Here is a 12,652-nt window from a genome sequence, read left to right as displayed (position 1 = left end):
CTGTTCTTAGGATACAAATCGAAACTAAAATTTCATACTCTTACTCTACAACCTTTCAGAGGCTTGTGTGCTACGTGAGAATCCTTTTGAGCAAAACACAAGCAAATCCATCATGCTTCACCGACTCCAGCACTATCTCCTAAATCAATAAAGGCCAGTAGCGCCCTCTACTGCTGAAGACGAATACCACCGGAGCAGCAAGGTATGCCATTTCCTCACTTCTGTAGGTGTTGCTATTGGATCTTCTTCTGAACCTACATTTTTAAAGATCCGACAACATTATGAAGAACAAGAAAACAGCAACAAGTACAATGACCATGCTAAATACAAGCTAGATTTCACATCAGCAGACTGTTTGATTTGTGCTCTTGTGGACCACATTTCGGGGCCACATCTGATAAACTGTTGTGGGAGCCAGTTCACTGCGGCCTGTGACCTGATTCTAGCTGCTGCAGGAAACCAAACGTGCAAATAAAAAAAAAAGGCTGAATGACTTCCCCTCCTTTGTAACCTCTGTTAAGTGTCATGATCTTTCTCTGCTTCCCCTGGTAGAAAGCAGAAGTACGACAAACCTACTCTTATATATAACATTTCTTATTTTAGCGTTTACAGTTGAGCAGTACTGCGGCGCGGCGCTGGGGCCCCGTGTTATATCTCTGGGGTGCTGTCTGTGTGGAGTTTGCATGTTCTGCCCATGTTTGCAAGGGATTCCTTCCACATTCTGAAGACACAATGGTAGGTTAATTAGCTTCTGGGAAAACTGGCCCTGGTGTGAGTGTCTGTGCCCTGCAATGGACTAGCATCCCCTCCAGGGTGTATCCTGCCTTCTGCCCATAGGTTGATGAGACAGACTCCAGCTCCCCCAAGACTCTGTATTGGATACACCGGTGTGAAAATATATATTTTTGAATAATTCTGAGCATGACGCCAAGACACAGACATCAACAGTATGGTATTACGATTCTCCATCTTCAGTTGCCCTTGTGAAAAACATTCCTTGCTACAGCCTGAAGGCGTCTTTTTCGTAGAGTTAGTAATTGTCTCTGGTGAAAGCTTTAGTGCTGGATCACTTTTGGATTTACTCTGCTGTTGAGCTTTTGAAAGTCCTGCGTTTTTTTGTCTCCTGATCAGACTTCTAAAGAATGCCCATGACATTTGCTGTCATGGCACCAGGTGTCTACCAAAGGTTAGGGCAGGAAACATACAGTACATACACTGTATTCCTCCAACATACAGCATGCAACATTAAAGCGCATGCAGTACATACTGGTTCTCTTACCCTTTACACACGTGTCATCAAACCACCAGATGAACTAATAACAGCGACACTCATTTTTAATTAAACACATTGAATGAACCACGAGGTGGAGGTTACAAACCTGCCCGCTCTCCAGCTCATCAGTTTTGCTGTGCATGTGAAATCACTACCTCGTCCCCACACGGTTCAGGGGTAGAGAGACTGGAGCTGTGCTGCTGATCAGGAAGTTAAGCTTTGAACGGTGGGGGTCCCTAACCCTGGTCCTGGAGGGCTGGTGTCTCTGCAAGTTTCCAGTGCAGCTGGGCTCAATCAGCTCATTTTTTGCTTTGTTTGCAGCAACAGTTCTCTAAACGGTTTCTACTTGGAACAGACCTGGAAAACCCACAAAAACCTGCCCTGCAGGATCAAAACTGGGATCCTGCCTCAAAGGATGGGGACTTGGGTTTAAAAATGGTTGAAAATATTAAAGCTTAATAACTTCCTATTTACAGGAGTTCCTCTGCCCGAACTGTTTTTTTTTATATTCCATAGTTCCTTTCCAAGTGCAAAATGCACACCCTGATTTCCATTACTTGTCACAGATTCACAAAAGAATCTTGTTAAGTCAATACAATGTGGAATTTCAACATATGTTTCCTCTTTCGGCACTTCTGAATTTGTTTTCCTCAAAAGACTCACATTCCTACACTGCAGGAACGTCTTGCCCAAATGTTTGCTGCATTGTTTCTGTGATCGTGATCAGGAGGTAGCATACAGCCCTGACACACACGAGCTTTAGCTTCAGACCTGCTCTGCATGTTATTAATATTCCTAACCTACTGTATACCAGTCTTTTAAAAAAGTGTTTTTTGATGATGGGCCAGATTTTAAATAGAACACCATTCACAATTGATCCTCTCCATAGAGCTGACATTAAAGCTCCTATCCTACACTGTCAGGCGGAAGGACCTGAATCATTCAAGACTGGAACAGAGAGCACTACAAGGAGACCTGATAGAAGTATTCAAAATTCTCAGAATGAACTGAAATACAATTCAGAGGGGAAAAAAATGGAATGTGTGTGAAAGTGCATTTAAAAGCAAGAACAGGAGAAATGTCTTTACACAAAGGGGTTGAGGGAGTAAGGAACAAGCTACCAAGCCATGTGGTCGAAGGCGGTACCCTGGCTTCTCTCTAGGAGCAGCTGGATGAAGATCATTGGATGAATTATCTACCAACTACCAGATGGTCAGGCTGGGAAAAATGGGTTCTTGTTGGTAACCTTTTCTATGCTCTTATATTTTATGGCACTTGGGATATGACCCCATTGACCTGGCTAGATTCTACACACCTGGCCTTTCTACAACTCATTTTTAAAACTTTTTATTTAACCATGAAATAATTTACAAATACAACATATACAAAGTAAAATAATTCACATAATAATAATTCGTTTTTACTTTTTAGCTTATATTATTTTTTTATATAATGAACTATTTACAACTAGAGATATGATCAGCAAAAACACAACAAATAACCAACAGTCTGGACAAAACACAGTTTCTTCCTCTTTCACAGAACAAAAGCAGGTCTCGATGGGGCCACAAACCCAATCCAGGCTTCCCAGCATTTGCAAAACCTTTCAGCTTGTAACCTTAGAGAAAATGTGATCTTTTCCATTATATACATCTCCTTCAAAACACTGATCCACTGTTCCGGTGCATTAACAAGGACATTTAATCTTAAGAACTTGCTGTGAACGCATTACTTAACCACTGAGGAACACTCTGCAGTCTCATCCCCTTTAACTGGATGAAAACCACAGCTTGCAGGCTTGCTCTATACAGGCTGTGCCACACTGCAGTCCTGTCCTGCACAGGTGCATAAAAACTGTATTTGCAAGATCACACTGTGCAGGCTACGCCACCTGCTGGACATTTCCTGCTGTGCAGGGAGGATTATGGATTGCACCCAGGCCAGCATACAGTACACTCTACGTTCAAATCACAAAAAAAAATAATTCTATGCATAGAAACCAGGAATCACATTGTAGCAAAAAAGACTTCTGCACTGAAGTCATTAATACCAGCATCCTGAATACACAGTAAAAACATAGAACACAAGTCAACGGAGAGCAACAAGTTCAATCTACTGTAGTTAAAGTAAGCACTGTATGCTGTCATAGTAATCACATAGAAAATAACCGCCTCAGAGGAAGTTCAAAGAAGAGTAATCAGACTCTATCCAAGATTTAAAGGCAGATTTAATTGAATCCATTCGGATGTAGTAAATGATGGGTTGGGGGAAGATTTGATTAAGTCTTATAAACAATTTCTGAGAATAAAAGATCGCCCAAACCGATCCTTCTAACTAATTCTGTGCTTTTAAAAAAAGGTTTTACATACTTTGGAGTATAAAATATTCAGGGAGCGGGATTATTTTAGAATCCATTTTCTATCCAGTATTTTACCAATTGAAAGAGCTGCAAAATAACCAGTACATGCTACAATTAATGCAGGAAAAGAAAAGCATGCAAAAAGGACAAGTAAAATTAAATTCGATTTTTAATCGTATTTATAAAAAGAAGACAAGCAAATCTAAATTAGACTGCAGTGGAGAAGGCGCTGTCTCCCATTGTGTGGAGCCTGGTCTTCTGCAGAATGATCAGCAGATCTCTGGTTAAGAGCTGGACGACGCTCATCAAAGAACCCATCCAAATCATCCTTTAGATCATGTGGAGCTAGACTGTGCAGAGCCTAATGAGTGATCTAGGGAACCATAAAATAGAGGACAGCAAATGTGCAAATAGAATTCATTTAAAATATTATAACAGAAAGAAAGCATGCTTTCTTAATAATTTGAAGGCAATGCAGTATTAAACTGTTGAGAAGCACACTGCAGTCCTGTCTTGTTTAGGTGAATAAAAAGCAGCAGTTGCACAATCACTATGTACAGACTACGCCACCTGCTGGCCGTTCCCTGCAGTGCAGGGAGGATGGTGGGTCTTGCCCAGGCTCTTGCAAAATTGCAAAACGCTCAGAACTCTACACAGAAACCACAAATCACACTGTGAGCAAAAAAATAGACTTCTACAGTTTGCATTTATTTTTGTGGAGAGAGGAGATGAAATGGGGTGGGGTTAAAATATACCGAAAGCTCAGTTTATGTACTTAAATGACATATTCGGACTTCTGCTGTAAATGCTACTTAGACTCATTGGACATTACAATCTGGAGAGCTACATGTGCTGTGACCCCAAATCAATCCACACTAACTCCTGGCACAAATTGATTTCTACCCCCTGATTTAGAAATCAGAGTTTAACGTACCAACAATCATAAACCGTAGTCCTGGTATGTGACCATGGCTCTCTATATTAGTCAGAGGCGTCTTGCTTATGCGTAATGGAAACTCTCCACAAAGTTATCAACTAACAGATAGTGAACGGGATAAAGTTTTCACTTCAATCTGGGTCCTACTACTGTTTGTCCCTTTGTGACATCTCCCTATATGCAGTTCCTGATGGTAACAACCCAGCCGGGACTATGAATCAGGAAGAGGGTCAGATTATCTCAAATAAAGGTTAATTGGACCAATTTAACCCTCCGGCAAACAGGTGTATAGTTGCCGATAGTTTATGGAGACCCACAGAACCTGGTGGATTTCTGCCCTTGAGGTCTGGACATCAGAAGCCTCTGAAGAACCTCTAGACCAGGAACCTTCAGGTCTGGTCCTGGAGAGCCCCAGTCCTACAGAGGTAGTAGCTCACCATTACATTTTCGATTTCTAAAGATCTAGAAAAATTCCATTGTGATCAATCGAACAGGTGATTTGTTAAATGCAGTCACTCGAACATCATTTAGGATTCTTCAGCCCCCAGGGGCCAGTGGTTTCAGCAATAGCTAACAGGTGTAACCAATTTAAATCTGTGACCTATAAGACTCAATGGAGTGGGGCTCTTCCGAGACCCTGCTCTGGTTTCATTTAAAACAATCATACAGGCACGTTCACGGTGCTCATCTTACCTTTCCATCTTCATGGTAAACAAATATATTCCTAGTGCTGTTGTCCTTCAGGTAGGTGATCTGCAGGCCATTAGGGTTTCCTATTTTTGAGGGCTGAAACGTCGCATTCAGAGTTTCAATCTTCATGATGGCCTTTGGTTCTCTTGCCTGCATGCGAGACATGAAAAACTCAGGACAGTTAGACGTAAAAGGTTAAGGTTTACGCCCTTATTCTTCAGAGCCTGAACATGTTAAATTAAGGTGGTTTAGTAGTACCGACTTCTACAGATTAACTTAACTGACACTGCTAAAAAGACTACATATGCCAAGCATCTCATCTGTTTCTAGTGTTCAGACATTAAAGAATAAGAAATGAGATATAATGAAAAAAATAATCCTCTGTCCTTGTTGATCTAATGTGGCCCATCTTATTCTGTGCAGTCGAGGCTTTCTCAGGACATGGCACTGGGTCAAGAACGGCTCCTACAGTACAGTTCAGCACAAGGCTCTTTCCAGTAAAATATTCCAATTCATCTTGACAGGGGACAGCAGTAACTGACAGAGAGCAAGATCTGACATGCCCCTTTAACTAAATTGCTTTTTCACTTACAGAGCTTAATAAAAAGTATATTTACGATTTAAATTATTGCGGGTGTACCATGCCACACTGTGGATGGTGAAGGTTCGTGTAGTCACCAGACAAACAAAGAGGACTTAAATAACTTGTCTTGTTACTGAAAAGCTTCAAAGTTGTAGTCATGGCCTAGTGTTGTTCACGCTGTGTCTTGACGTCAGAGGTATACTACTGTACAAGTCCAAATGACTTTTATGTTCAAAAGGTATTGTGATATGCTTTGCAGTTAGCACTATACAGACAACATAATATTATTAGCACATCATGAACACCAGCCTGCCTTCTTTTTTCTGCTGCCTGTGGTTTCCTGTTTTTATCACTTAAAATCTCATGATATTTTAAACTAAGCATGCTTATTCTTCATGCGTCTGAAGACGCACAATAGCTTGTTTGGCACAGTATTGAACCCTGATAATTTGGTCTGATCTCTTTTTTAGACCTTTTAGACCCTCAGAGAGAGTTACAGAAATAGCCTTCATATAATATTCTTGTTTTAGGTTCCTCACAGGTTCACTTCATTGGAGCGCCAGGCAAGGTGGTAAAATAAATCACCTCGGTTTCTAATTTCAGAGCCCACACTGGTAGTTTTTTTTTTCATGTCATTTTTCAGAACTACGGTGGAAATTGCTTTTCGAATAGAGACTGGCGCACAGCCCTGCGGAACAATTAAACTGCATCAGTCTGCTGGTAGATAAATCTGCCATCTTTGGGGGATTTCTACCAATGACTAGTGCTAAAAAGGTGAAACAAGGATAAACTGCCATTATGGAAACTGCTCTGACACTGTACAATTTGCATACTTACATCATGTTTGTTGAAGTACTTCAAGGCTCCCTCGCGCTCAGACAGAATAAATTTCCTGCTTAAAAACTGTCCATTGTCTCTCCCTCGTTTCCATAGAAACCCTTCTCTGTATCCTGCAAGGAAATTAACAGCAGGGTTCAATTTAAATACACATACATAACAAGAAAAAACAGAGCACATTCACTGAGCAAAAAAAATATTTAGATCTTGGATAAAGGGGCATCTCAATTTACATTACAACATTACATTTTAATTTTAAAAAAGACATTTTAATCTATAATCTGTTCCCAGTGGACATTCATCCATCGTAAATATTATCCCTACAGGTGCAGTAGTATATTTTTACGTTGATGAAGTGACATAACATTGGAGTTAACTTAAAGGCGTAGACTATAAAACATAAATTATATCCCACCTGTCTGCATGTTAAAAGTGAACTACAGTGCTGAGAATAAATCTTGTCTTCTATTTTTGGATCCACACCAAGTACTTCATGAATTAAAAAAAAGTTGCACAGCACAGTACGCAATTAATTATAATAATAACATCCTCTCAAATCTGTGCACACGCCTGCCTCCTTTGGCAGGGATGAGCTCTCTCCAGTAAAAGGAAATGAATAATTCACCCCAGATTATCTCACCGATCGATACCCTCTGAGAAACTAAATCAATTCTGAAATCAATCTCCTCCCTGGCTAAACCCTCCGACCACCACTTTTTGCTTCAAATATTTGCTTGAGTTTGATTCTTGCCTACCTGCAATGTCACTCAGAACAGGTTCATTACAGAAATACCAACCCGTATAAAGTTGTATTACCCTGCAGCTCTCTCACAATATTTTCTCGGCCCCGTCAAGTTAATAATGCCGACATGACTTTAGGAGGTGAGGGTCATGGGAAAACCTGTTTCATAAGTGCTTGACAAAGTTCTCACCACAGCTGATGTGGTTTCTCACATTCTAGTCAGCTTTCAGGAGCAAGCGTGAAGTCAGAAGAGGAGAGTCCATTTTGAAGCTGGTTGACTTTTGTTCATTTCAGGTTCTGAGAGAAAATACAGCCTCAGAGACACATCCTGTGCTAATTCAGATAAGGAAGCCTGAAATTAGCACCTTTATCTGAATGATCTGTAGAAGCAGGGCATTCTCACTATGCAGAATCAGTTTGTCACGTTTTCTGCCATTACTTTTTTGTTATCTCTTGCACATTATGTGTTACTGTCCAAATAGGCCTAACACACCAGCCTATAAAATTCTGATTTTCAACGTAAAATTATACTAATTCTGATATACTTCTGAGGAAGTATATACACAGATTAATTTGTACTAATTAACTTGCTGGCTTTCATTAATTCTTTGATCATCAAGCCAATGCGTGATTGGATGTATTGTTGGCTTTCTGGGAATTTTCTGAATGTCATGCATGATTTTATAATATGGGACCACAACATAAACAGAATTGCACTGTGGCCTCAGTATGGAATTGTATTTTTCACAAATTAAGAAATGTCAGAATCTTATATGGCCTTTCTCAATCATGTCTGTGAGATTTTTCAGGTGGGTAGCTGCGTCAGCATGCGTAGGCTGCAAAGGAACAAGTAATAGGTTTATTCCATACTGAAAAAAAGAAGAAAGAAAACACAACGTTTCGGCCATGGAGCCTTCTTCAGGTGTGAGAGAGACAAGGCAGTAGGCAAAGGTAATGTAGCGGGAGAACAAAGGCTGGGAGGGAGGAGGAGCGAGAGGCGGGAGCAGGGGACAAAAAGAGAGGCCAATCAAGAGGTGTGAGTGCGATGTCTGTGAGATGTTTACATGATGATAATAATGAAATTGCAATGGTATTATAAAAAAAACAACCCAATCTATATTTAGGATGATGAAATGTACCAACAAATATATTCAGTCCTGAACATCCAGCGTGGGGGTGTGCTGCGTGTGATGTGTCAAGAGGTGAGAGGCTGTAAGGCGGGCTGGTTGATGCTGGAGGGCAGAGTCTAACTCCAGTTCCTCATTCTCATTTGCAGTCATGGGGTTTGTGAGCTGAGATAATGAGCTATTACAAAAATCAGGTTCTTACAGTACAAATTCCAATAGGCTTTTCTTGTGAATTGGTTTGAACAGAAGTATAACAAAAGTTTATTGAAGCTGATGTAACACTGTTGCTGTGTACATCGTTCAATAAAATAAGCTCTCCAGCATTTTACAGTTTCCCATTTTCTTTTCTAAACTGATCTTTGGTCTTTAATAGCTTTAGACCACACAGAAGTTCTCTCGAATAATTTTAAGGTATCGTTTAGAAATTTTAGGAACATTCTTTCACCCTCGAAGCTACAAGAGATTAACCTGGACTCTTTCCACAAGTATGTTGTCAAGGCTTAGACAACTTCATTAATATTTCATAAGGCCAGCCATTATAAAGGGAGTGAGATCACTTAGTGGTATTGATGACAGACACAAAAGCCATTGTCTATTTGTCCTAAGGAATACCATTATCTGCATTACAGTCTCATGCCTCTGGCCCACACAGATTTACATTACCTATATGTCAATGAGTTGTTCACCGTATTTCATGGGGGCAAACCCTTCAGCCTTCAAGAAGAAAAAAATCAATCAACTATTAAAAATTCAAGGCGTTACTGTCTGGTAAGATAATGAGGCATGTACAAGTATGGTCTCCGTTTTTTTCTTTTGAGGTTTGTTTGTCTTTGGTGCTTTTAAAACACTCATTCTCCACTTTGGGTGCCCGTTGTCATAAAGTTATGGTAAATTCAATTCAATAAGTTGATTGTCTTCAGCAAATCGTCAAAGTGAAACTGGTATCAGTTAAGCTGATATCAAAGCCAATCTAGGTGAGATGGCACTTTCAAGTCTGATGTAATGTTCATGAGTTTAAGGCAGCCTGCAAATGATTAGCCAGCAAAAGCCATAAACCTGGGGAGGACAGTATCCAATCTTTACTGTTGAGATATTGTCACTCTTGATACAGACACATGCAGACTCCTCTACAGACAGTGGACGCCATTGCTACCTGCTTCAGCTTGTCATTAATCAAGTAATGATGGAAGTGGTCGAGCTGTCTTGCCATCCATCACAAGAAAACGTCAAAGTTGTCCATGCTGTGAGCTCCGAGAGCCTGATTTATTGTAAACAGCCCTTCCTGTTTTAAAACACTAATATATGTAATTTAGCTTTGTGGAATGCATTTCCATTCCATGCTTGAGCTTAGCACAGTCATTTTGAATTTTGGTTCCAGAAAATCAGCATCTTTTTATTCTCCTCTCAGCTGAGCTGAGTGACCTAATTGGATTATTTGCTTATAATTATTATCTTACATTCTCCAGGTGTCGTCAAGATTGCCTAGCTAATATTTGTAAGCAGCACTGTGCCTCTCCAGAATAGTTTGACACTGCATTGTTTAAAAGTTTTTATTTCAAGAAACCTTACAAATGTGGCACAGCATGAAACACACTTCTAAACACCGATAAAAGTTAAAAAGTTATGAACCTAATAATTTGATGTTGACTGCACAATGTATGGGTGTCATTGTGGTGCACTAGTAAGCATTGCTGTCTCAATTCCTGGTGCTGTCTGTGTGGAGTTTGTATGATTTCCCTATGATCATGTGGGTTTCCTTCTACAGCCCTACCATACTGATACTTGGCTTCTGTGAAGACTGGCCTTGGTGGGAGTCTGTGCATGTCTGCATGCGTGTCTGTCTGCCCTGCAATAGACTGACACCCCATCCAGGATGTACCCCATCTTATGCCTACTGCTTGCTGGGATAGGCTCCCCCCCGACAACAACAATGAATTGGATAAATGGATTAGAAATTGTAAATGGAGGTGCAAAATATTTAAACACACAAAATCGAACAATGAACAAAAAAAAAAGATTGCACAAAACATCCTGCATGTGGCATTTATGGCAAGGTTTGCGAGCGAGATCCCTCTTCTCAGCTCACTCCATCACAACTGTCGGACAAAGGCTCCACCTCCCCTTCCTGCACTGCCTTGAATCAGCTTCTGTTGGGAAACTGGGCCGAGGGCCAGCAGGCAGGCCAAGTGGTTGTGCAGCCCGGTGCACTGCTGTCACAGGCTGACACTACCACCCAGAGCTCTCCCAGCACCCACGCACAGCCACTGCCAGATGCTGAAAATCCAATGAATCTACAAGCTTGCTGGTTGCACAGCGGTCAGATCCATCACCCATTTTCTAACCACTTCTCTAGGACGTACCGTGCCTGACCCTGAACTGGATGAAGCCGGTGCAAAATGGATGGATGGGTAGATGGCAGACGGCGAGCTAGTTCAGAAACGAAAGTAACTTTCCCTGACCGCTGGTACAGGAAACGTGGTATTCCCAGTGTGAATGGCAATATGATGGTCATCAACATCGGAACGGAGATGTAGTTTTATTATAGAGGCACACTGACGTTTCAGTAAGTGATCATGTATTCAGATTCTGGCATTAGCTTGATGCTGAATGTTTCCTCTGACTTCCAAACCTACAAAAAGTCGAATTTTTGAAGGAATCAACTTAGGGAATTAATCAGCAAATATTTACCATATTGTGTCGGGAAATACTTTCCCCTCCAATGCTGAAGCGACAGGTTTAGACATTTACTTCACACATACTGCTAATAGAACCTGAAGAGAAAGTTTTTTTTTAACAGGAAGCCGAAAAACACGTATTGTGATGCGTACTTTGACATTTTGCGTTCTTGCGCATAAACAGTATGGGATTAATATGCTTTGCTTACAGATCAGCCTTCAGAAAAGCATTTTTCCCCAAAAAAATGGCTGAATGAGATATTTGGATTAACTGCTATTGTACAGTACATACCAAACAAGCAAAATGATCCAAATGGTCTCTTCCTTATGTTCTTACAATAGTTTTATTTAAATATACAAATATAATAAAATCAACCGCTTACGTTTCATGCACTAAAAGAATGCCATAGAGGGGCTAACAAAAGTTCAAGGGCAATTGCTACCAACGTGCCTCCTTGTGTCACCTCAGAAAAAGACTTGATTGTCCATTTAAGTTATTAACCAGCTCAGTTATACATTAAGAGAAGGATTCCATTGTATTCCTCCTCCTGCCGACACAGTACCAAACTTTCCACTGCAAAGGCTTGAAAATAAATCTGTTTCAGAAGAAAACAAAGGACATTTACACCCTGAAAAGCAGATGATCTGGCGTCAACCCCAACTTGGCACCATGTTCCCCACGATGATCTGTAATTCACACTGGGCCACAGCCCCCCACACTGCTGCCCTTCATAATGTGATTATAATCAAACACTGTGAAAGTGGCTTTGGAGGGAAAAAAAATAACCACCGGCTTGACTGTTAAATTTTTATTAGTAACTGTAAACGTTACAAAATACTATCCATATCAAATTCCCTGGGGTCTACTGACAGCAGAATTAGTTCCCAGAAACACTCCAGAATCTCCTTCTCATTTAATAATGATGTCATCAGGAACCTGACACTATTTCTAGAGCAGGCTCTGCTTGTCTCATCCATAATAAATAAATGGCATGCAGGCAGCTGCACTGTTACAGCAAACAATTTCATCCCAAGGTGCACAGAGTGCCATTGTTTCTTGTATTAGATTTTAAGGGTTGCTGTCAGGGATAAACATCACAGCTTTGCGCATTTCCACCTAGTGTAAGATTAATTTATTTTAAAGTTGAGCCCACTATTACACTTTCATGCAGAAATAATGTTTAGTGCTTGTGTACACAGTCCATACATAAACAATGTATTTTGTAATGTAGTGTATTACTGGTATATATACAGTATAAATAATTTATAGTGATATATTTCATATACACACATCCTTTTGATTTTTATTACAGTGAATATACATTCTTGCTTATTCCTAGTAAGGATAACCAGAAACCAATTTAATCAGTCCATTATTTCTTAACTGTGAACTATCGCTTTAAACTCCAGCAATTCATGGCCATCCTTG

The 12,652-nt window shown here is 40.4% G+C and overlaps 1 protein-coding gene across 1 annotated transcript in view; it reads right to left on the bottom strand.

Annotated features, from left to right (window-relative positions):
* Positions 1-12,652, bottom strand: part of LOC102687092 (arf-GAP with dual PH domain-containing protein 1) — a 49,815-nt gene that overhangs the window by 8,164 nt on the left and 28,999 nt on the right. Inside the window, exons 5-6 of the mRNA XM_006636995.3 lie at positions 6,680-6,792; positions 5,263-5,409 (exon numbers count right to left, since the gene is read on the bottom strand). Coding sequence (XP_006637058.2) covers positions 5,263-5,409; positions 6,680-6,792 — 260 coding nt within the window. The remainder of the gene's footprint in view (positions 1-5,262; positions 5,410-6,679; positions 6,793-12,652) is intronic.

Source organism: Lepisosteus oculatus, chromosome 19, assembly GCF_040954835.1.
Source record: "Lepisosteus oculatus isolate fLepOcu1 chromosome 19, fLepOcu1.hap2, whole genome shotgun sequence".
NCBI lineage: Eukaryota > Metazoa > Chordata > Actinopteri > Semionotiformes > Lepisosteidae > Lepisosteus > Lepisosteus oculatus.
The sequence above is the reverse complement of the archived record's forward strand: the minus strand, read 5'-3'. Positions and strand labels throughout refer to the sequence as shown.